The sequence below is a fragment of the Asterias amurensis genome, chromosome 21 (assembly GCF_032118995.1).
Source record: "Asterias amurensis chromosome 21, ASM3211899v1".
NCBI classification, from domain to species: domain Eukaryota; kingdom Metazoa; phylum Echinodermata; class Asteroidea; order Forcipulatida; family Asteriidae; genus Asterias; species Asterias amurensis.
This window is the reverse complement of record NC_092668.1, coordinates 4,395,324-4,421,674: the sequence shown is the minus strand read 5'-3', so window position 1 is coordinate 4,421,674 and position 26,351 is coordinate 4,395,324. Positions and strand designations below refer to the sequence as shown.

The window sequence follows — 26,351 nt, the reverse complement described above, 5'->3', positions numbered from 1 at the left end:
TGGCCGACCTTGTTAGTCGACGAGGTAAAAGGAAAACCACGCAATTTCGAGGCATGTTTGTGTGGATCATTGTATTCTACTTTTACAACATCTTTCTACCCATATGCATTTTATAAAAAAACGGTTACAAACGCTTTTCAAAGACCACCTCGACCGATCCAAGGCAACGTGTTCCTTTAACCTCACTTCTTCGAATTAATAAGATTTGCAAAATGCTTTATACCATCGAAAGCTTCTGTCAGTTTTTATTGCCATTAATTTAAGGAGTGGTTACAAAATGTTATACCTTCCCTTTAAGACAAAACCTTTCAGCATAAATGAGCATGTAACTCAATAGCGATCGATGATACAAACTCTTCTACAATTCACCTGCCATACTTCTTGCCAAGAACACAGGGGGCAGACTTTGAGGTAATACATTTCTAAAACAGGCAAAACCGGAATATGATATTTTAGCAAATCGATGTACAGAATAGATAAAATACATCCAAATTACACAGTGATAATTAATTTACCCTAAAAGTGGAATCGATGACAAAAACAGACATAACCTGCAGATTTTCAGAGAAAACGGTGGGTATAGATAAAAAATAATTAAATTAAGCAGAATAAGTAATTCACTCTATAAATGGAGTCTATAAAACGTGACTTGTAAACACAGCACCAAAATGAAATAAGTGTCACTTTTTCTCAAAATTCGTGAAAAATAATGTTTTCCCTGGTCCACTCTTGACAAAGACAGGAGAAATTTCTTTCCATCCACAGAAAACTACTCAACATTTATGTACAATTTTTCAGCCTTGTGTACAAATAAAAAATACAAAACCTGTACAAGTACAAACTAAAATTACATTTAAAGCCATTATACACTTTCGGTAAACAGTATTGTCCAAGTCCCACACTTCGTGTATCACAACTTATATATAAAATAACAAACCTGTGAAAATTTAGGCTCAATCGGTCATCGGAGTCGGGAGAAAATAACGGAAAAACCCACTCTTGTTTCCGCGCATTTCGCCATGTCATGACATGTGCATGTTTAGAATAAATCTGTAGCTCTCGCTATCGAGAATTGATATTGTTTTATTGTTTTCTCAAAAAGTAAAGCTTTTCATGGAACAATATTTCAAAAGAAGACTTTCACCATTACCTTCTGTAAACCCTGTAAATTATTTGTAAATCTGTGAACTTTTTTTTGTTTTTTCTGTACCAAAAGTGTATAATGGCTTTAAAAAAACTCATGACTGTAAAACAAGATGAGCTACACATATAAAATAACTGTGGAAATTCAAACATTCAACTTTAAAATCCAGATGGTAAGACTAGCCACCATCATTAAAAGCTGTCAAGTATTACATACATTGTAGTTGTGATGGGCTCTGTCAAAATGAGTCACAAGGGGGAAAAATAACTTATTTGGTTTTCTACAAAGCTTAAAAGAGCATACAGCATCCTTCATTAAAGGCAGTGGACACTATTGGTAATTACTCAAACTAACTATTACATTGGTATAAAACATTGTGAGAAACGGCTCCCTCTGAAGTGACATAATTTTTGAGAAAGAAGTAATTTTCTGCAAATTTGATTTTGAGACCTCAGATTTAGAATTTGAGGTCTCAAAATCACCCATCTAAAAGCACACAACTTCGTGTGACAAGGGTGTTTTTTTCTTTCATTATTATCTCGCAACATCGACGACCAATTGAGCTCAAATTTACACACAGGTTTGTTATTTTAAGCATATGTTGAGATACACCAAGTGAGAAGACTAGTCTTTGACAATTACCAATAGTGTCCACTGTCTTTAAATCACAAAGAATACTTGGAACACGTTATAAAAGGAAAGCAAAAAAGAATGTCAACAATTTGAATAAAAAAATACTGATTAACTGGAATGTAAAATTTTGTACATTTGTGTTTGGTTTTCGAAACTTGTTTCTGGACAAGCTGGAAATATTTCAATAGTCAATACGTTCCACACATAATTTAACAAACAGCACACTGTGTACAAAGATAACCATCTGTTCTGGACTGACTCTATAAGTCAATTCCGTTTCTAAACATGAATAAACGATGTGTAAACCACCAAGAGGAAAACACGTGGTCTTTATTGACTTTTCAGTTTCGTTTTACTTATTTACAATTTAAATGCCAATAATTCCTTTGTCTTTCCTATAAAGAAACAAAGTCACAGCTGCAATTTTGTGTTCTACTTGGTACTTTTACAAAATTTCTAAAGCACAAAATTTGTTGAGGTAAAAGTATCCATGAGATTCAACTGGAGTGATGAGTAAGTACTTCATGTTATTTGTAAAAAAATAACAAGTTGTGCCCCTTTAATCCGTATCAAAAGATGATTAAAAAACAAACCATGGGGCAATCACCATGACATTATGAATTCTTTATGTTTTCTTTCAGTAGCCTTTTTGATATTTGATGGACACTATAGGAGTGCATGGATTGATTTGGGTGTACATGTAATTACAGACAGATTTACCCAAACCTTTAAGTGTCATACCTAATATTGTGTCCACCATAATCTCAACTGCTCAAGATGGATTATTGTGCTGAGCAGCTCAGTACATTCCAAAGATGATAGAATGACAAAGGCCCAAGATCTGGGCTGAACTCTGCACTGTACATCATTTCAGCAAGCAACTCTTTTGATGCAACAATAGATTAATGCCCCAATGCTATCAATGATATAAACAATTATTTGCTTGCTGAAATGGTGCTCAAGCAAATTTTTAGTTCCAACTGTAGGAGCCCCAGTTCCAAGTCTTGCATCTTTGGGGATAATCTTTGCTACAAACAGAAACCTGTAAAAAGTCCAGGCTTTTGTAAACATATGCAAGGATGTGATAGGCTGTTGTCAAGGGTGACATGGTTGACAGACACCCAGACATCCTCTGTCAGCTGTTTTTGTTCACTTAAAGGCAGACTAAAATACAGAGTATCCCTACAGAATAAAAAACAACATTAATGGAAGTTTGAATGGAATATATTTAAATTTACATATTTTTTACAAAATAGAGGTGATTTCAGGTGGGATTTTTTGGAATACAGTTTGATCTTCTGGTCCAAGGAAGAATAATGAAACTAAAGAATTATCAAAACATTTGATCGTTCTTTTGAGTCAGGAAACATTCTGCTAAACCCTACCTCCATGGCTAAACTAGTCTTGGTTCCAAGACCGTTGGTGTTGCGCGGTCACACACAACCAATGTTCCGATCTATGCACGGCAAAAACTGTAAACGCTTGTAATGGTGAGAGAAATCCGGAAATCAGAGAAACAGAGCAACCGCTGGCGTTCGGTCATTACAAGCGTGTACAGTTTTTGCCGTGCATAGATCGGAACGTTGGTTGTGTGTGACCGCGCAACACCAATGGTCTTGGAACCAAGACTAGTCTTGGAACCAAGACTATGGCTAAACAGATGTTTCACTGGGTGGATTTTTAAAATGTACAAATTATATCAGTATCTAATATGTTGAGTACAATAAAAAGCTCGTAAGTCAGACAGCATTTGCTGTTGCACAATAAAAATTTAAAAAAGATAGTTACACATGCCCTTTTTAAGAATAAAAAACAACAAGTTAATTTGCTCTTGCTTTTAGCACAATTCCATTCTAATATACAATTCTGCAAAACATGCAATCAAATACTATAGAGCTTTATATGGTTCATGCACTGGGCCAAATTTCATAGAGCTGCTTAAGCAAAAAAATCATTGCTTTGAAAAATCAGATTACCGGCTAAGACTCCACTCAATTGTTATGCTAAGTAAACAACAGCTAAATATTAGTCACAAGCAATGTACATGGCATGAAATTTTTGCCAGTAACATGTGTAAAATAAGCAAGCTGATTTCGTGCTTAAGCAATTTTTTTTGCTTAAGCAGCTCTATGAAATTGGGCCCTGCTCTTAACAACTAAATGTCCATTTATATGGTACAAAAAAGGCATCCCCACCCCTGCCCAAAATAAATAAAAAACAAAATTTCCAAACTTCATACATGTACTAAAATGGCAGTTTTAGATGAAGGATGAAAACAGTCTGTGCCTTTAATGTTTCCAGGCATAAAACAAGATTGTACTTGTATTCATGACGGCGCTTTAAGATTACATAAAATAGACTCTGCATGTACCGCAGTGGCACTCAAAGAATTAAGACTGCATTCTTGACAACTAAACTTTCTCAGAATGTATTGAGATACTTATCAATGATGCTGTTTGCTAACTCTTGATCCTTCTCACCCAACATCTTATGTTTGTAGAAGCGATTGTAAGATGCAGGAGAAAGCTCCGAGACATCAGGGCTGCTCATTTGTGAGACGGACGTCTTACCTTCTGTCTTCAAAGGCGTCTTTGAGGTGTTCTCTTCATTGGATTTAGTCTCATCGTCTTTCCCGTTTGATAATCCAACCGGAGGAGCTTCAGGTTTTGACGAATGCATTTGATTGGTTGATCGTTCATCCGAATGATTCACATTGGTCGATTGTAGCTTTGGACCATCTGCACAAGACGTAGTAGAAGCCAGGGTGGTATCATCGAGATAAGTTTTTCTCAGCATGCTCCTTGGACTGAGAAGCTCCCTCTCGAGTTTGATGCCGAGCTTGGATCTTAAAAAGCCCAACCTCTGCGGTGATGAGAACTGTGGTTTACTGACGCTTCCCGCTGGCGCCGCTCTTGAGCCAAGTCTTTCCTCTTGAGTACTCGTGTCCCCATCTCCTCTGTCCCTGTCAAGAGATTTCTTACTCACGTCCTTCCTGTTTGCTCCTTCTCTTTTGGTTGTTTCTTTAGCATCTCCCCCTCCTGTTCCTAAGACAATGTTGCGGCGGTCTGGAAGGGATGCGTATTCCTCTTCAGACTCGAAGCTGTTGGATCCCATCTCAGAGTGGACAGAGTCTTGCTGATGCAACGAAGGAAGGCTTGAGGCAGGTTTTAGATTCAGAGAGCTGGTTAAACTATGACTTCGGTTTCTCCAGTCTGGTATTCGATCGGCCGGCATCTTGTGAAGAGATTCAGAGCTCACTCTGTTTTCATCGAGGTAAGACCCGTCAAGCGCCGGTTGGAATCGACTACTCTGCAGCCTCCTCCATCTTGAGAAGCGCCCTCGTGCTGGGCTTAACCTCTGACGAATCATGAACGACGATGAGGGATCTTTTTCAGGAAGACTTTGTGAATCAAAACTACCTCCGTTTGTTGTCAAGTTTGAGCTATCCAAACCAAACCCATTTGTGATTGCGGTTCCTCCGTTTGCGTCAATCTTCAAATCATCTTCTCCCGTCTTCAAAGCAACTTGATCTCCATCTCGTGTTCCCTCAGCATCTCTTGTCTGGACATCGCTCTTTCCTACCTCCTTTTGGATTGTACCTTCCTCAGAAGGTAGCGTTCTCTCTGGGACCAACTTAGCTTTCTGTGTGATTCCTCTGAGAGTTTCAATACTAGCATTGACGGCACTGAATCTTGTCCTTCCTGTCAAATGAGTCCGAGCAGGAGGCACGCTGGTGGTGTTTGCTTCAGCAGCACCTACAATAGAATTTGTCTCACTTTCTTTCTTAGCAACATCCCGATCATTAAGTTTGTCTTCATTCGAAACACGAGACAACATCACCGAATCTGATCTATCTTGGATTTCTTGGTTTGGAGGTTTTTCTTTACGTTCAGGTTGTGATTTAGCTACAATCAGATCTCCCAAGCTGGGCCTCCTGTATGCCTCAGATGAAGCCGTCTTAGCAACCCCTCCTGCTTCTATTCTTGCCTTCTCAGAGTATCCATTTGGGAGATCTGAGAAGGTATCATCGGTGGTTTGTGACTCCATCTCCGAGTCTACCTCTGTATCAGAGTCTCTTCTCGAGGGGCTGGTTTGTAAGTACTTGTCGTCAATGGCGGCTTGGAGTTCCTTCGACCCTACCTCATCAACAGCCAGCTTAATTTCTGCCTTGGATGGTAAACTTGAGGCGGCTGTTGCCTGTTTGATAGACACCTGTTGTGTATTCTCCTTTCTACTCGATGAAGTAACACAAGATGAATGCATTACTTCCTGAAGTTCCCGAGTTTTGACTTCTGTCCCCTCGGGTTTTATTTCAGGATTCCTGGACCTCTGGGTCTCTTCGTGTTCTCTTTGCTCATTGATAGGGAGCTTAAAATCATCCACAAAGGACTGGAACTTCTTACTAGTTTGGACATCCCAAGCTCTTAAGACTTCATCTAGGGTCGTCTTATTCTGGCGATAGTGAGCTAGCTCATGCTTCAGAAGTCCTCTCTCCTCTTCCGCTAAGCCAAGTTTCTCCTTCAGGAGGGTACTCTCTTCCTCAAGTCTTGCCATCACTACACGACTTTGGTCTCGTCTGTCTTGAGACAATGCTTTGAAAGCTTCATCATCAAGTTGCTGAGCTAATCGAGTGTTTCGTTTCTGGGCGTGGGCAAGATACTCCTCAAGGCGCCGGCAACGTCCAGCGACCGTCTCCACCTCCAAGTGACTTGTTTCATTGCTCATCCTTAGCAGCTTACATTCTTTCTCAAGACGTAGATTCTCGTGCCTTGTGAGCTTCAGATCCTCACTGGCTTGGTTTAGTTTCCGTGTCATTTCTTCCTCCATCTCCGTCAGTCTAGCTTGAAGGAACTCTCCTTTACTCTCGGCCCTAGCAACTTGTCTTTTAAGATCGTAAGAATCCGAGTCCTGAAATCTTGATGAGCGTTCTTCCTCCTCAGTTGCTGTGGGCAAACTCTTCACGTCACTCCCTCTTCCTCTTCGTATCTCTACCGATCCCACATCACTCCCAACCTTTGATTTCATCCTCAGGTTGAAATTCTCCGCATTCAAATGCTCAACTTCAGTCTGCAACTTCGTGATGGTCGTATTCAACTTCTCCATTGCTTTCCGATCCTGTGCGTTGGCATTTTTAGAGGTCGCCGATTCCCGGAAGAGTCTGCGGTTTTCAGTTCTGAGCATCTCAAGCTCTTGGACCAGCTTGGAGATGACTTTCTCCTCCTGACTGCCGACCGTCTCCTCCTCAAGCTGTGTCTTCAAGATAGCTTCTCGTTGCTTGGTTTCACTCAGCTCCAGGCGTAGGTGTTGACTCTCCTCGCCGATGGTCTCCAGAAGATGAAGTAGCTCATCGTCAGGGGTGAGGACAACTCCATTTCCTGCAGAAAAAAAAAATTAAAAAAATCCAGACTTATGATGAGCCATCAATGTTAGAGTATCTGCACACTTCAAAAAATCTAATTTAAGACTTTTTAAAATGCACTGGACACTATTGGTAAATACTAGAAATATTTGTGTACAGTGGTGATTAGTTAAATAATAGACATTGGTGTATGAGAAAAACAAATTGTATTCTTCTTCCCTGATGCAATCATCAAATCATTGCAATACCCGCTACTATCACATAAAATTCAAACTACCTCTAAGCACCGGGCTAGCTGGGTGGTCTAGTGGCAAGACAACTGCTCTAGCAATGCAAAGGTTGTGGGTTTGAATCTCAGCCGAGCAGGGGTCGAAATTGCCACTAGCCCGCTAGCCCGGGACTACCAGATTTACAGCCGGGCTACTGATTTTTCCAGTTTGATAGCCCGACGGGCTAGTGGAAAAACAATGCAAAAATCATCATTACAAACAACAAAGAACTGTGCTATGGTGTATTGTAAAGTTTGAGCCGTGACGCGAGACATAATGTGTCTTTCGGGCTACCAAAATCTCATCAGGGCTACTAAAAATTATTGGTAACTAGCCCTGCTGACTACCATGAAAATACACTTAATTTCGACCCCTGGCCGAGTGATTTGCCTGAGGATTTTTGTTTTGTTAACAGAACTAAGAAGAGTATGCAGTGCTAAATACACATCAGTATAAGGGTTAAAACAAATGATATTCTTCAAACCTGATGCAAAACTAACATCTATTAAACCAACCTTGTACTCTAGAGGTATTGATCTGATCAACCGCTTCACCTCGTCTCGTCCTCTCATCAGCATCTTGCTCATCTCTCCCCATCTCACTTGTATCTTTCATCCCACTTGAGGAGGTCCTACCCTGTATCTTAATGTCTTGTGGTCTAGATGAACCACGAGGAAGCCCTGAGAAGGATGAATTCTTTATCGTCTCAACATTTTTGAGACTTAGGTCTGTTCTCCTTGAGACAATATCTCTAGCATCATCAGCTCCTCTCTCTGGAAATCTTGGTTCCGTTCTCACTGAAGATGGAGCCCCATAAGGAGTATCTTTCTTACTGTATTTGTCTTCGCGGGACTGTCTCGCGTTACCAGCTGAGACAGCGTCTCCGTTTTCTCGCCAGTCTAGTCGCTGCTCTCCCAGGGTCCTGGAAGACGTCACACTCGGAAGACTTGAAGATGCAGTGGAAGGAGCATCTGCTGATGTTGAGATCCCAGAGTCGCTTTTCTCTGGTGTGATGTCTTGGGTCGTCGTTCGACTCTGCGATGACGCCACAGATGGGGGTTTGTAACTTAAGAAGGAGAGGTCCGGGCCATAGCGATTGTGGGGAGGTTGTGGAGTGGACAAATGGGAGAAGGTGGTGGAAGAGCGCTCACTGTGTGCCGAATTACCAAATGATAGTTTACTTGTGTTTGGAGACTGTTGGGAAAGAAAAACACGAGTGCTTTAAAAAACTGAATCATATTTACTTTTTATGAAACAATCGTTTGTTTGTTTAATGACAAACAATTTAACATAACTGGCTGGTTATTGTGTAATGAAATCAAATTATTTTAAGAAAATGTGAGTATTGGGATAAAACACAGCAAATTGAGTAAAAGCTATGAAGAAATAATAAAAGGATGATTGATATAGCTGAAAAGGGAGAAAAGTTGAGAAGGCCAAATTGAGCATCATCTTCAGTAATCACAGCAGAGAATGAAAATGCTTGTTCAGCTGTTAGGAAACAGTGTTAGTGAGAAAACCAAATTGAGAAAAAAATGGTTAATGGAAGTAGACGAATCATCCTACCACCCAAGATGATGAGTAGGCCTGGGCGAATTATTCGAATATCCGGTTAATGGCGAATAGGTTTTCCTATCCGTAACCGCGAATGCCTTTTTTTTCTTAACCGGATATCCGCATAGGGCGCAAATACCTGTGTACAAACCGGATAATTCTGTAATAACAACCGAGTAACCGGATATTCTTTAACTATCCGAATATCCGCGGACGTCGGGCGACAACGGATATAAATGTTTCGTCTGAATCCTTATGAAACTTCTGTTAAGACAGCATAAAACAGTATAAATTAAGTATTTAACTATGCTCACCTCCGTGAAGAGTTAAAACAATGACATTTCTGACGTAATTTGTCCAAAGATTACACAAATTTTCCTTCACGTAGAGTCAATCACGATCAAAAGAAAAAGCAAATCGCCATCTTTAAATTAGATCCGGTAATTTCTATGAATGAACTGAGTGACACTGTCTAAAACTAATATCAATCCGCCCATAAGATCTCATTCACAAACGAACAGCGCCCTCTATTGGCAAAAAAAATATATTTTTCTAATATTTTTTTTAATAGCGCCCTCTCGTGGCGAAAAAAATTATTCGAGTATCCAGTTAATTTCGGATAGTTGGCCAGCGGTATCCGAATAACAAAAGTTCACTATTCGCCCAGCACTAATGATGAGCTATATAAACGGAGGGCTAATGAAAAGTTTACAGGGCTGAAGGAACACAGGGCTAAAAGGAACCTAGGGCTGAGGGAGCACAGGGCTACTGGAATACAGGGCTAAAAGAATGCAGGGGCTTAAGGAATGCAGGGCTGAGGGAGCACAGGGCTACTGGAATACAGGGCTAAAAGAATGCAGGGGCTTAAGGAATGCAGGGCTAAAGGCACACATGGCTAAAAGGAACCCAAGGCTGAGGGAGCACAGGGCTAAGGGAGCGCAGGACTAAAAGAATGCAGGGGCTTAATGAACCCAGGGCTGAGGGAGCACAGGGCTACTGGAATACAGGGCTAAATGAATGCAGGGGCTTAATGAACCCAGGGCTGAGGGAGCACAGGGCTACTGGAATACAGGGCTAAAAGAATGCAGGGGCTTAATGAACCCAGGGCTGAGGGAGCACAGGGCTACTGGAATACAGGGCTAAATGAATGCAGGGGCTTAATAAACCCATGGCTGAGGGAGCACAGGGCTACTGGAATACAGGGCTAAATGAATGCAGGGGCTTAATGAACCCATGGCTGAGGGAGCACAGGGCTACTGGAATACAGGGCTAAAAGAATGCAGGGGCTTAATGAACCCAGGGCTGAGGGAGCACAGGGCTACTGGAATACAGGGCTAAAAGAATGCAGGGGCTTAATGAACCCAGGGCTGAGGGAGCACAGGGCTACTGGAATACAGGGCTAAAAGAATGCAGGGCTTAAGGAATGCAGGGGCTTAAGGAATGCAGGGCTAAAGGCACACATGGCTAAAAGGAACCCACGGCTAAAGGCACACATGGCTAAAGGAGCGAAGGACTAAGGGAGTGCAGGGCTAAGGGAACACATCGCTAAGGGAGTGCAGGACCAAGGGAGCGCAGGGCTAAGGGAACACATCGCTAAGGGAGTGCAGGACCAAGGGAGCGCAGGGCTAAGGGAACAGAGGGCTAAGGGAGCACAGGGTTAAGGGAACACAGGGCTAAGGGAGTGCAGGACCAAGGGGGCGCAGGGCTAAGTGAGCGCAGTGCTAAGGGAACGCAAGGCTAAGGGAACACAGGGCTAAGGGAACACATCGCTAAGGGAGTGCAGGACTAAGGTAGCGCAGTGCTAAGGAAACACGGCTAAGGGAGCACAGGGTTAAGGGAACACAGGGCTAAGGAAACACGGCTAAGGGAGCACTGGGTTAAGGGAACACAGGGCTAAGGGAGTGCAGGACTAAGGGAGTGCAGGGCTAAGGGAACACCGGGCTAAGGGAGTGCAGGACTAAGGTAGCGCAGTGCTAAGGAAACACGGCTAAGGGAGCACAGGGTTAAGGGAACACAGGGCTAAGGAAACACGGCTAAGGGAGCACTGGGTTAAGGGAACACAGGGCTAAGGGAGTGCAGGACTAAGGGAGTGCAGGGCTAAGGGAACACAGGGCTAAGGGAGTGCAGGACTAAGGGAGCCCAGGGCTAAGGGAGTGCAGGACCAAGGGAGCGCAGGGCTAAGTGAGCGCAGTGCTAAGGTAAGCAAGGCTAAGGGAACACAGGGCTAAGGGAACACCGGGCTAAGGGAGTGCAGGACTAAGGGAGTGCAGGGCTAAGGAAACACAGGGCTAAGGGAGTGCAGGACTAAGTGAGCACAGGGCTAAGGGAACACATCGCTAAGGGAGTGCAGGACCAAGGGAGCGCAGGGCTAAGTGAGCGCAGTGCTAAGGGAACGCAAGGCTAAGGGAACACAGGGTTAAGGGAACACATCGCTAAGGGAGTGCAGGACCAAGGGAGCGCAGGGCTAAGTGAGCGCAGTGCTAAGGGAACGCAAGGCTAAGGGAACACAGGGCTAAGGGAACACATTGCTAAGGGAGTGCAGGACTAAGGGAGCGCAGGGGCAGGGCTAAGGGAACACATCGCTAAGGGAGTGCAGGACCAAGGGAGCGCAGTGCTAAGGGAACGCAGGGCTAAGGGAATGCAGGGCTATTGGAATGCAGGGCTTAAGGAAAGCAGGGCTAAGGAACACAGAGTTTAAAGATCACCACATGATTAAAGGAACACAGGGCCAAGGGAGTGTAACCCATATTCTCACAACTAATCTACTCTTTGGTACATGTAAAGCCAAGAAAACTTCAAGTGAAGACAATTTTCTTGCGTTATAAATGGAAAATCAGCACGACTGATCATTGTGTCACCAAAAATTTGCTTTGCATTCACCCCCGCTTGAGGTATGAACCCGGCTTTACTCAACACAGAAATATTTGTGAATCTACTTCTAAGAGGGTTATGCCTGTTCCAGTGATAAGCAATTGGAACTGAGTCCCGAATTCTTCAAAGTCAGACAGCTTCCAAAATATGATTTTGGGGGGTTTTCTTTTGCTACGGCTAAATTTGGATTACATCTTTGTACCATCCTGTACAGGGGGTCGAGGGGGAGGAGGGAGGTTGGAGGAGCAAGGAGGAGTAATAAAATTGAAGCTCAAAAGATGTCCACAAGCGATGGAACTTGAAGAAAACTTGAGGAGAAACTTTAGAGAGAGAAAAAATGTCTCAAGCAATGTCTTGAAGAAGGCATCAAAAGCAGTTTTCATTTACACACCTCACTGACCGCATCGTCAAGATGCAGGGATTGTACGGAAGGGTCGGGACAAAACGGACAGGATGCCACCCTGTCAATCCCGACAGGCGTCTTGTGAACTTCAACAACTCTGCTTTTCAAACCTACTGTGCGTTTAGGTATTCTCGCAAACCTAAAGGTACGTGTGTTGGTGAGTGCACGTGTTATCTGTATAAAGGTGAGCTGTGCATTATAAAGAGGGACTTCATGGTTAAATTCAGTTTTGTGATCAACTCATTTGCCAATAGATAAAGTCTGAAAAGAAATGGGAACAAACTTACAAGTTCTCTTATACAAACAAAAATACTGACAAAATTTGGAGACCGTTAACATAGGGCTAGATAGCTCAGTTGGTAAAGCACCGTCACATTAAAACGAAGGTCATTTGTTCACATCCCGCCTGTTTGTTTAAACACCAAATCAAGTCTGTAACCTCACAACAAAATGGTGTAAAAGGTCAAAGAGGAATTTTTTTACACCTGTCAAAAGATCAAATTCAGAGTTGTTTTTTAAGATTTGTATCATCAAAATTCAGAAAATTTACTACAAATTCTTTGTACACAAATATACAGACCATATATTTGAAATGTGACATCTTCAAACATGTTTTTTGTTTTGTATATTGAACTTGAGGGGTAAGAATCAAAGTGGCATTATACAACTTATTTTTACTTAGGTTAGAGACTTGAATTTGTCTTCCATTTCTATAAGGACTGTTTATTGGAAAATGAGTAGATCACAAACTTGACATTGACCATATAGCCCCTCTTTTAATCGAATTGTTAACATAATATTAAACCACTTCTTCTCGTTAGAAAAATCCCAAAACTCAAGTATTTGGTGTTCTTTGGAAGGCTTGGAAAATAACAGTATGTATTTGCTTTTTTAACGATGGTAAAAAATACAACAAGTTAGCGGAAAAAGGTGCGAATTTGCACCAGTTAAATTTGACCGGCCCAAATACTTCCTTTTGGTCTCCATAAAATTTTTTAAATTCAAAATGGTTTTCCAAGTAAGGCCTTTTAAAGCCACAACAAAATTGTAAGTTTTGAAATACTTTTGTCCAGAGTTAAAGGTTAAAAATCTAAAACATTACAGAGCTATTGTATCGTTGACGCTGATAAGTAGTTTTAGCGTGCGAATGTTAGCATTGCGTGAAGTTCAGTTAATATGCAAAAAAAGCCAAACAGACAAATCAGACTTGTACAAAAATGAACACTATAATTTTGGAAGCTGAAATTGAAGCCATTGCAACAAATTGAAATGTAATATTCAGCAAGATTAAAAGATTAAAAATAAAAATAAAAAAGCATAAGCAAACACAAGTTTAGAAAAAAAAGCAAAAAAAGCAAATATTTTGTTCGGAAAGAGGTTATATTTTGGCAAAGCATTTTGTGAGTTTCAACTAAATAGTAAAAAGAATAGTTAGAGGCCTGACGTTTTGACCCAAGCAGAGTCTTTCTCAAAGGTGAACAAAAAAAGCTTTTTCTACTAAAATCTTATAAATCAAATGGTTTTTTTTTTTACTCACTTGTTTCTTGGGAGATATTTTAATAGATTCATCTTCGTCCGAGGATAACGTGCCATGTCTTGAAGTCAACATGTTAGCCTGAAAGTAAGACACAAACAGAAAAAATAATTTTACGACATAAAGCCTGGTCATACTTCCTGGGAATGCGATCAAAAAGACTATAAATATTATTATGTGTCTGTAAAACTCGCGCTGTTGTGGATTTTTCTCCCAAATTTTAACCCTGATTTAGGTAGAGTATAGAGATGGATTATACAAACCTTTCTTCGCAGTAAAGCAATGTAGATCATTAAGGAATGTTCATCGGATGTACCATTGATTACATCAGCCGGTCTGCAACAAAAAGGGAAAGAAATAAGTACACAAATTCTTAAATACACTTCATTCACACTAGACCAAAGAAAAAAAAACAACACTGAGGTGGCAGAGCATCTAGGTTATAAAAACATACCCGAGTAGTGTCTTTGTTATTCCAAAATGATCCTCCGTGGCTAAGATTCCATTGGTGAGATTCACAACGTAACGCTCCTGTCAAAAAGAAATAAAACTACATTAGTTCAATTGTTCAATTCCAGTCAACAATTACTTCATACTACTCTTCATTACAGACCACATCACCAATGACGAAGTACGCAATAGGATTCATCAAGCCATAGTACCATACGAGGAGCTGCTTGCAACAGTAAAGAAGAGGAGACTGAGGTGGTATGGTCACATCACCCGGTCAACAGGACTCTCTCAAAGACCATACTACAAGGCACAGTCCCTGGGAAAAGAAAACAAGGAAGGCAGAGGAAACGATGCGAAGACAACATCCAGGAGTGAACGGGCCTGACATGCAGCACCTCACAGAGATTAGCGGAGACCCCACTTGGCGCACATCTTCAAAAAGACAGCTGTGGTGCCCCTATGACCTTCAACAAGGTTACGAGATTAAGTACTAGTAAGTACAAAGTACTGTCTCAAAATATAACATTTCTACAAAATATTACATAGATAAAGACAATGTGAAACTGAAGATCATATTTACCCGGTTGTTTTTGTTGTTTTCAAAATAGCAGTGATTGGCGAGGAGGTCTGAGAGGAGGTTGTTTCCAGCAAATCTGTAAATAAAATTATAAATAAACAAGTAAATAAATAAATAAATAGTAAGTAAAAAAATAAAAATTAAAAAAATTAAAAATCAATCAATCAATAAACGAATGAATAAATAAATAAACAAATAATATATAATTAAATTAGTCAAATAATCAATCAATCACCCAACCGATCAATCCAAATAACAAATTAATCAATCAGCCAGTCAGTAAAGCAATCGTTTAATCAATAATTCCGAAGATATCAAACAGTTATTCTAAAAATGCATCAAATCAGATTACTTTCAATTACTCAAACAATCTCCCTTGATTTCCTTAAAGATGCTATGTCAAATTTTTGGCCCCAAACATTGAAAAAATTTGTTTCTTGAGTAATGGTATTTCAAAGAGTATCACCCGCTCTAATGAAAAAAAGTTTAACTTTTACTTTTTATGGTCAGGAACCATGACAAAAATTTAAAACGTTTCTTATAAAACACATAAGAATTGGTCACGTGATATATTGTCGGGATCCAGACTAATCCAACTAATTTTGAGCACTTTATTTCACTGCTACTAATAATTGGCGGACTTTTTTCGAGCAATGGCTCAAATGAAAGCTTGTAACTTTCTCCCTCTCGACCCCCATCAAAATACCTATTGAATTTTAAATCAAAATTTTGTGGTAAAATCGGCCAAAAAACTGACATCTTTAAATCCCCTTCTTTCCTGGTAACCAAGAGTAATATTGAGTGGTCTACATACACAGACGCCATGCTTTTGTTGGTATCAATACTGGTACTCAGCTCCTCACAGCACCATTGTAGGAGTAACTTACGACCGATGCGCACCGTACGCTGGTATGAGGCCTGTTCTGTGGACAAAAAAACAAATGATTATTTTGTAAGCATTTAAATTCATTTTGGCTGTCGACTAGAAATCACAGCAAAGCTGATTTTAAAAAAATTACGCCCAGCTTTCTACAGGGTTGTTCTGTAGCTGCAGCAGCAATTAATTATGACATGTTCGTTTCTCAGATTATATATTCAAATTATGGATTATTTTTCCTGCTCTGGACCTTTCGGCAAAATCTCAAAAATGCTACCACCTTTGAAAAGGTGTTTTCACAGGTTAGTTTAACAGTATACATTTAAACAGATAATACATTTGCATCGGGCTAAAGAATATTCAATTTGGTTTTTTACCCATATACATCGATGTGTACTCTCCCGAGTTCGTTTTTTTACCCATATACATTGATGTGTACTCTCCCGAGTTCTGTGAAAAGAATTCACAGGCATATTACTCGGGTGGGATTCGTATACATTTTTAAACCAATTGAACCGTCCCAAAAACCAAAGCTTCACTTTTCCTTCAACCAAAAAGTCCACTATGCCTGTGAGGAACCTTTAAAAATGTTGTAACCTTTAAAATGAAATGCCTCCGCTTTTTCTTTTCTCTTTAACGACAGAACAGTGACAGACATGAAGTTGAGAGTGCCTTGTCAATCATTTATAGTGACATACCTGTAGAATGGATGGTACAATGTAAGATGATGGACCACATCACATCCAGGATACTCTTCAGCTCACCATGAACAACACCTGTCAAGAGGATAGTTAAATCAATTAATTAGCAAACCACTAAGTCAATTGATTAATCAATCAAACAATCAATAAACTAATAATTTAATATATATTAATCAATCAATCAATTAACCAATAAATACATAAATTAGCCAATCAATATCCAAACAAATAAACAAACAACTAGACAAATACATAACTAAAGAAATTAATCATTCAATCAATCGATCATTAAATAAACCAACAAATCAATATCAATTCATCATAATTCAATAAATCGATAAATACAGCTTTAAAAAACTTCACTAACAACAATAACTAGTGTTTTTGTAGCACCTCATCAACCAGCATCTCAAAGCGCATAATATGTTAACAGAACCATTGCTAGATCCATGCTACAGCACCTTAAAAGGGTTAACATGTGATCAGAAATACCAGAGCTCAAGTCCTGTGTGCTTGACCAGTCGGCCAAAATACACTGATAGTACATGTACACACAAATGTACCAATCAATCATTCAACCAATAAGTAAACCAATTAATAAGTCAACCAATCAATCACTATCCAACAATCAATTAATCACCATATAGGCCTAAATCAATAGATCAATGAAGTGCAATCTATAACACAATCCATCATAACAGTCAATAAAATAGCCAGCCAATAAAGAAATCAATAAATCACAGTTCAAATATAAGTAGGCCTATTAGTATACTACGACAGTCAATTAATCATACCATCAATGAAAAACATTCAATACAAAATATACAATAAAAAATATACAATAAATCAACTCAGTCACAATACAATTCAAGCGCAATTCTTGACAGTAAAGAGCTATTTAGCACAAATATACAACAGAAACACGATGAACTTTAATCGTCCCAACATTTCTACTAATAAATCTGAGAATGAAATTTACCTTTTGCTGAAACGCTGACTTTCACACCCAAACCAGACAAGAAATCCAGAACACCTTGTACTGTGTCCAGAGCAAAGCCATCATCAGAAGCTGACAGATCAGACTACAAAGTAGGAAAAATAAACACATCCTTTGTTAAAAATAACCCATTTCTGTAATATGCTCTAGCAAACATAATTGGGTTTAACCAATACACTGATCACTGTGTGTTTAAAGGCAGTGGACACTATTGGTAATTACTCAAAATAATTAATCATAAAACCTTTCTTGGTGACGAGTAATGGGGAGAGGTTGATGGTATAAAACACTGTGGGGAAACGGCTCCTGCTGAAGTGCCATAGTTTTTGAGAAAGAAGTAATTTTTCACGAATTTGATTTTGAGACCTCAAGTTTAGAAATTGAGGTCTCAAAATCAACCATCTAAACGCACACAACTTCGTGTGACATGGTTTTTTTTCTTTCATTATTATTTCGCAAGTTCGATGACCGATTGAGCTCAAATTTTCACAGGTTTGTTATTTTATGCATATGTGTAGATACACCAACTGTGAAGGCTAGTCTTGACAATTACCAATAGCGTCCACTGCCTTTAAAGCACAGTAAACTTAGAACTCCCCTCTCCCAGTATTGAAAAAAAAAAAAGAAAAAAAAAAAGAAGAGATTAACAAAATCTGGCATAAATTAACAAAACTCGCAACATTTCATTCTCTGCTCATCATTCACAAACTATGCATTAAAATATGCCCATGAACAAACTAGCCTATCAAGCTAATACGCACAAATTTTGGCCACAACAAAAAATAACTAGAGCAATTATAAAAAATAATAATAATAGTTTCACAATAACAGCCAATACTAAAAACCATACAGAATGTTCCAGATTACACAGTAGGGCTTAAAACCAAGACAAAAACCAAACAGAAATTATTTCCAAGGAAGACCTTGTTTCAATCAACGTCCTTCAGCCAAACAACAAAAGATTTGGGTCCAGAATGACCCACAGTTTAAAAACAAACCTGGGGAGAACTGAAATGCACAAAGTGAATCTTTATACAACGCTGGTTCGAAATTCTATTGTTTGGTCTACACGGTGTGTTTATCTTACTTGTTCTGGTGGGAGAAGTTGTGTCCCAGTAAGGAGCTCAATAAGATGACAGAATATCGTCCCGTCCCTGAGTTGATGTAAACCATCAATGAGGATGCCATGCTCGCATAGAAGACTGTTGGCCCAGCCCAGGTACATCTGTGAAAAGTAATAAAAACAAAATAACAGTTATATCAGAATTCATGTGATACATGTACAGCTACTCCATATGGAATGCTCGTCTCGAGCCATCTTGGGGGTCTACTGACCAACCTAACCTGCAACTTTTATTTTTGATCTTAATTTATTTTTGTTGCTCATTTGCTTAATCTCTCGGTGTTATGTCTTGCGTATTTTTATGTTTTGTCAGCCCTGCACTGTACCATCATGATTATATGGCCAACTTTGTTGACCATGACAATGACCTTGGCTTCAGTGTACAATCTTTATCTTTTGCCTATTGATGTTATGTATGTATTGAAAAACAACGGGAGACTTTGGAACGCGAGGTGGCAGCAGAGTTACCAGGTAAAGTTCCATTGCTTACGTAGTTTAGAACATGTGCACATTACCGAGAACAATGGATTTTACCTGGTAAGTCTGCTGCCACCAAGCGTCACAAAAGACCCTCTTTGCCATGCCTGCTTCACAGTCACTAAGCTACAGGGTTTGAATCTTGCGCGAAGTACCACAAGACTGCAGAGGGCTTGTAGCTCAAAATGTGTTACTGGACCAGAATTTGCAGTCCTGTTAAATAATTCCTTTTGATCTTGTGCTGGTAGCTTTAAAGGCAGTGGACACTATTGGTAATTACTCAAAATAATGGTTAGCATAAAAACTTACCTGGTAACAATTTTGATTTCGAGACCTCAGAATTAGATTTTGAGGTCTCGAAATCAAGCATCCCCCTACTGTTTTTCAGTATCATCTCGCAACTACGACGACCAATTGAGCTCAAATTTTTCACAGGTTTGTTATTTTATGCATATGTTGAGATACACTAAGTGAGAAGATTGGTCTTTGACAATTACCAATAGTGTCCAGTGACTTTAACTGAAGAGGTTTTTCAAATGTCCTGAAACAAGTTACATACAGTTAGATATGACCTACCTGTAGAACGGAACTGAACGCCATGGCGATGGTAGTATCAGCAGTTTCCAGTTGCTACGGTTACCTCATCCTGACACACCTACAAAAAAGAAATTTGAAAAAAATTGAACCAAAATAACTGAAAGGCGTCGCTTGATATATCAAATGTACAGCTTCATGGCCAACTACCATGAAATCATTAGTTTCCGTTAATATATTGACACTCGTCTAAACCCATTCTGGACCTAAACAAACAAATGCTGGCTGTGCATACACAGTATCCTAGCCCTTCTTAAGTGCTCTATACCTTACTACAGTGCCAGATCACGCTTCGCACATTCATATTTCTATCAACTATAAAAGACAGACAAACAAAAGGGTGAAAATTAATTCTGACCTACTTATTGGTAGTGTTGAAATGATGAAATGATTTGGAATAAAGGGGTCAAGCTGGGTGTATAGACACACTGTGTATTGCTGAGAGTAGTAGTAGTAGATACAGAAAAGTCTCACAACTGCAGCCCTCTGTAAAATTACCACAGAAATTTTTAGGCGCTCTCTTTTGTACACAATATGTGAATTAAACAATTTAAACAAAATTACGCAGTCAGACAGCCACTCTACGAATCCAATAATCAATAAAAGACACCGACAAGCTGATTATGTAACAACGGCAGGTAGCATAGAGCTAGTTGCTCTATGGCCTAATCAATAACTTTTTTACTTCCCTTCCAAAACAGCAGTGTTCATAAAACAGGGGGCACAAGGGGCAAGAGAAAATCCATGGTTTACCTGAGCCTCCCACTCAGTCAAATCAATAAAACATGTTAAAGGAACACGTTGCCTTGGATCGGTCGAGTTGGTCTTTGAAAAGCGTTTGTAACCGTTTTTTATAAAATGCATATGGGTAGAAAGATGTTGTAAAAGTAGAATACAATGATCCACACAAACATGCCTCGAAACTGCGTGGTTTTCCTTTTACCTTGTCGACTAACACGTCGGCCATTTATGGGGGTCAAAATTTTGACTCCCATAAATGACCGACCATGTTAGTTCGCACAGTAGAAGGAAAACCACGCAATTTCGAGGCAAACTTGTGTGGATCATTGTATTCTACTTTTAAAACATCTTTCCAACCATATGCATTTTATAAAAAACGGTTACAAACGCTTTTGTTTTGACCAACTCGTCCGATCCAAGGCAACGTGTTCCTTTAACTACATGTAGAAAAGCTACAGCAAGGAAATGCTTGAAAAAAAATGCAACAAGCAAAATATGAAATCCTGAAATTGTAGAAGGCATGTGAGTAAGAACACTGTTGTGTGGAATAATTTTCAAGGTGGATTTAAGTTGAGAAAGGTTGAGGTTAGGATGGCAAAATCTTCAATAATCTTCAGTGAACATATATTTATTTCTGATGTAGCAGGGGCTCTAATATTTGCACATAACGTTAGATTCTGTAAAATATATAATTTATATCTAACCCGAATTGATTTATTTTTTGGGAGGGATCGTGTGTTGTTTGTGACTTTGGCAAAACCAAGAACTTCAAATTGGACTTCCCAAAAATGGTTTGGTGTTCTAAGAAAGTTATTTTGTCCTTTCCCATCAGAATAAAAAAAATTGGTCCCTGCTGACCTCCTTATGACCTACTGCTGACCAATTTACCCTAGTTGCCTCGGTAACTTTGTTCCCTTTCTGTAGATGTTCGGCATTATAGTATGTCAAGAAGTTTTTCAATAATCTTCAGTGAACCTAAATTGTTTTTATTTATTAAAAAGCACCAGAGAAGATTTATCTCACTTGACTTTTTGATACCAAAAGGAATGGTATTTCATATAAAAAAGAGATCTGCTTTTTAACACTGAACTAGCCAGTCAGACTAATGCATTTTGAGTGGACCTTGTGTGCTTTTAAAACCGCAACCAGCAGACCACTGTTATAGCGGAACGCAGGCATAACAATCCAAATACTGCTTTTTAAATAATTTTTTTAAAGGATTGGGGTACTTTTTGTAAGGTAACAATTATTTTTGTGATGTTTTACTCATTTCCTAAAAACTACAGCACCTCAGAAAGTTCTATTTAATGGGAAGCTTTCTACCATCACAATCTTCAAACTGTGTAAGTTTTAATGTAAATCTATGGCATTGTGTTTTGTGTCCTACAAAAGAAATAGGGTTAAAAAAAGGACAGAATGGCTGTGACACCAAATCAAGTTTTGTTCCTACATTACATTGTACAATGTAGCTTTTTAAAGGGAAAGTACACGTTTGGTAATTACTCAAAACAACTTAATTCAAAAACTGACTTGGTAATGAGCATTGGAGAGCTGATAAAACATTGTGGGGAAACGACTCCCTCTGAAGTAACGTAGTTTTGGAGAAAGAGGTTATTTCTCACTCAAATAATAAAAGACTTCTAGCTAGAGTAGAAGTCTTTTATTCATATCTGAAAGCACACAAATTCGTCCAACAAGGGAGTTTTTTCAAGGGAGTTTTTTCATTTTCTCACTTAACTTTGATGACCAGTTGAGCCAAAATTTCACACGCTTGTTATTTTATGCTTATGATGGGATACACCAAGTGAGAACACTGGTCTTTGACAATTACTAAGCGTGTACAGTGCCTTTAAAGGGAATGTAAGAAATTGTGAGAATTTATCAAAGCAGACAGACTTTAAAGTAGATTAGTGAGACTACTGGGTTTAAAGACTACTGTTTAGCACACAAAGCAGCTCCCTGTTAATGCCTTTATCTTTATAGCCCACTGATAAAGGAATTAAAGTTGATTGTAATGTAAAAGATCAAGCCTTTAAATATTTAGCATACAAATAAAACGGTTGTGTTTACTTAAAGGCCTGTGACAGTGTGTAATGTATGTACACTTTAACAGTACTGGAAATGCTATACATTGACAGTGGGTTTCAATTTCATGGCGCTGCTTAAAAGCACAAAAAGCAGTTAAGCACAACAAAATTATGCTTACTTGAATTTAAGGTTGATCTACCATAGTCACAATAGTACAATGTGAGACTGGTAATGGTATCCTGCTTCTTTTATACTTAACAGATATAATGTCTGAAAGCCATCTGCTCAAAGGGTTTGGGTACTTTTATAAGCAGGACACACAAAACACAATGTCCACAGATTGACATGAAAGTTAGCCAATTTGAAAATACTGATGGTAGAAAGCTTGCCCTTAAAATAATACTTGCTGAGGTACTGGTTTTGGAGAAACTAAGTAAAACGAGTCACAACTAGTCACAACAAGTGAGACGAAAAATTAATAGCATGTGAAACGTATTTTTGTGACATTGTCAGTGTTTTACTAAGCCTTCTACGTACTACCATTATCTTCAAACGGTGTAAGTTTAGGGTTAGGGTTAGAACTTGGGGTTAAGGTTAGGGTTATGGTTAGGGTTAGGCCGTAGTTAGGGTGGAGGGTAAGCAAGTATGGTTAGACGAATGTCAGTAACTGAGGTAGACCGTTCAACTGTCGCCTTGTCGCCATCGTTGAGTTGTCTGAACGATCGAGCTGTCTCAACCGTCAAGTTGTCCAAACGGTCGAGTTGTCCGACAGACGAGTTGTCTGACATCCAAAATTTCAGCAATTTCAGGCACGAAAAAGGATTGTCCGAATGAAAGAAAGAATGGCACTGGACATGATGGTCCGGGCCAGCCGGGCAAGGAAGGACACAAAAACAGATTCGCCCTATTTTTTTATGGGGCTAGGAGATAGTAATACTAATAGTAGTGTATGGCAAACAATCACATCCATATAGGCAGTTTCAGTCAAATTTAATGCAGGTGATTTTTTCTCTGACAAGATGTGGTCTGTTAAGGTGTATTCTTAGAAGTAAAAATCAATTTAAAATTTTGAAATCGGATGTTTGGTTGCAGAGATATACCGTTTTTAATGAGCGTGGATCGTGAAAAAAACGTACCCGTGTTCAAGTTCAATTCTTATGTTTTTCTTCATATCGGCCACGGCCAAGTTTAGTGCACAGCCTATGGCAATAGAGGGCGCACACTAGGCGAGCGCCCTCTATCTCTTACAAACTGTGCTTTGAGGCGCTAGTATGATTTTTTATGAACGGCAAAAAGTGATATTTTGTGAATCAAACTGAGGAGCGGCATCGTTGGGGAAATTGTTAACTATAAAAATTAAATATGTGTTAAGTTTTGCAGGTGTTTGTGTGAATATTCTTTATTAATTATGTCAACAAATAGCATTATTAAATTAACCAGAATGGAATAAAATTAAAGAGTTTATGACTGGTGTTTCCTTTAATTTAAGATCAGTTGATCCTTTGATTTAAAATTGTAGCATTAACACAGTAAAAATTTAGAACAATCTTTAAAAAACTTGAGGATGAAGGCATTGGTATACATCGATTATTTTTGTTATATTTACAAAGACAATGTCTAAAAACCAATGGCTATAATTATACAATCAATTTTTTTGTTCAACTTTCGTTTCAATTAGTATAGGCCTTTAAAAGTATATAACAATACTAGTTTCTTTTGACTCAAGATGAGCAGTCTGTTATTATCAATTCAGAACGTAGAAATTATCAAAGAAACAAGATCGGGCAGCTTTCCAGCTTTCTATTATTAGAGCCCCGGCCTATCAAACTTATTGTAACACACGCCCTCTTGTGGTGGCACATCACGGAAACACGAAGATGTACGAGTACGCGTACATGTACAATCGTGCGTATTTAGGACAACTTTGCATGAAATGGTCTAACAAAACCTTTCTGCGGGAGGAGAAAACATAATCAAATTACACCAAATTTTCACAAGTTAAACTTAAAAGTATGGGAATTAGCACTGACAAAGTCGCATTCAATTTTGATGATTGTCTCTGGAAGAAATCTTGATTCAAAAAATGGAAAACGCCGACAAAAATAGGTTTTTATGGTAAAAGCTATGCGACTAGCTGTACGATGTGCGGAATTTTATCGGCTACACGATGATGTAATCGTTATCTCATTTTGTGTAAACATGTGCTCCCGCATCGCAAAAAACCGTCTTCGGGCTTCTTCGGCGCTTTCCGAAGATTTCCGAAATCTGTTGTCCACGGGGTTCAAAGTTGACGTCATGCACAAACGAATGGGCGCTGCACGCCAGGCCAAGCTTCTGTTTTTTTGTCGTTGCTCTCTTTTTTTTACAATATCTCCGAAACTATTCATCCGATTTCGAATATTTTTAAAATGTAAGCACGGGGAGAGAATGCTCCTGCCTGCTGTCAAGTCTCATAGTTGTGAGTTGTACAAAATGTGAGTTATGATTTAATATATTTCGTTCTTTTTTTTCGGGGCTGTGTGTGTGTGTGTTTTGGTACACGTAAAATCAACTTGATGAAACTGCCTAATCCATGATCCACACATGCACCAACCATTTGCCCACGGTCAATATTTGTGGGGAAAACTCACTATCCCTGCATGCTGTCTGAGTTCTGATGATAAATAAAATGTAATGTCTGAATGTCAAGACTCCAAAATCAAATTCTAACATTTTTCTGCTTGCGTGCGTGAGCACCAATCTGATCACCCCCAACACACAATCATTCCAGATTTCTCGTCATTTCAATCACACAAACCTAACATTTCTTATAACAACCTACCCTCAAAACATCCAGCTTGTCCAGGTTGAGAAATTGATCTTTTCTGCAAACGTGTCTGCTTACTTTCTAATGTTTCAAACCACCTAACTCACCCCGCCGACCTCTTTCATTCAAAACCAACCAACCGATCATTAAAATTAATAGACTGGCTACCGACGCAATATTGACAAACCTAGGTGTTTTATTGTAACACTGCAATTCCGCTGCCAGACTATTATTGAACTAAATGATTTTTTTTTCAAACACGAGAGGGCGCTTCGTTGAAAAGTAAACCAGTTCTATATTTTGAAAAAACACCTCTTCCCTGGAAGTAAAATTTGCAAAACACAATGAAAAAGCCCCTTCTCTTTATGATATTATGTTCTACCAGCTGGTAATATGAAAATGGGATAAATGTGTAAAAAGAGGCCGAAATAGGTCATGTTATTGTTTATACACACAGTATGCTTTTGAAGTTGAAACCAAAATTTTCGATTTTGACAATTAAAGGCAGTGGACACTATAGGTACTTGTCAAAGACCAGTCTTCTCACTTGGTGTATCTCATCATGTACATAAAATAACAAACCTGTGAAACTTGAGCTCAATCGGTCATCGAAGTTGCCAGATAATGATGAAAGAAAAAACACGCTTGTCACACAAAGTTGTGTGCGTTTAGATGGTTGATTTCGAGACCTCAAGTTCTAAATCTGAGGTCTCAAAATCAAATTCGTGGAAAATTACTTCTTTCCAGTAAACTATGGCACCTCAGAGTGAGCCGTTTCTCACAATATTTATACCATCAACCTCTCCCCATTACTCGTCACCAAGAAAGGTTTTATGCTAATAATTATTTTGAGTAATTACCAATAGTGTCCACTGCCTTCAAGTACTGTGTGCCATAAGGGAGGGCTATGCATGCAGGACTTGCAGTCACAAGGTTGTGGGTGGTTCAACAAAGTTACCACTAGAATTATAAGTATTATACACATATTGACTGGCAAAGAGGTAACTAGTATACGTCTATTCCCACGAGGGACTTTGAGTGATCAGAAGAGCGACCTATTTCCCGAGGCCAGAACACAGAACAAGCAAGAGGGGTCTTATAATGTCATCTAGTTACTGAAACATAATGTGTTGGTTTGCCGAGTTCCCTTGACAGGAAGATCATCTTAACAAAGAAACAAACAAATTTAAATAACATAACAAGAGAACGG

General features: G+C 39.2%; 1 protein-coding gene across 1 annotated transcript; it reads right to left on the bottom strand.

Moving 5' to 3' along the window:
- Window positions 1–46: 46 nt before the first annotated feature.
- LOC139952967 (uncharacterized) lies at window positions 47–25,294 on the bottom strand. The gene is made up of 12 exons (XM_071952315.1): window positions 25,157–25,294; window positions 19,549–19,627; window positions 18,460–18,597; window positions 17,355–17,457; window positions 16,373–16,450; window positions 15,612–15,720; window positions 14,801–14,873; window positions 14,222–14,298; window positions 14,031–14,103; window positions 13,771–13,848; window positions 7,921–8,599; window positions 47–7,152 (listed from the first exon to the last, which is right to left on the bottom strand). Exons 2-12 carry the CDS (start codon window positions 19,570–19,572, stop codon window positions 4,199–4,201), a joined length of 4,386 nt encoding a protein of 1,461 aa, XP_071808416.1. The 5' UTR covers window positions 19,573–19,627; window positions 25,157–25,294; the 3' UTR covers window positions 47–4,198.
- Window positions 25,295–26,351: the final 1,057 nt, after the last annotated feature.

What these genes read in the sequence shown, in the direction of transcription:
- LOC139952967 (XM_071952315.1), bottom strand. Translation starts at nt 19,572, where the DNA reads ATGGCGTTCAGTTCCGTTCTACAG. An exon ending in AAAACAACAAAAACAACCGG is followed by an intron (nt 14,299 to 14,800) that starts GTAAATATGATC and finishes TCTTTTTGACAG; the next exon opens with GAGCGTTACGTTGTGAATCT. An exon ending in CAATACCTCTAGAGTACAAG is followed by an intron (nt 7,153 to 7,920) that starts GTTGGTTTAATA and finishes TTTTTTCTGCAG; the next exon opens with GAAATGGAGTTGTCCTCACC.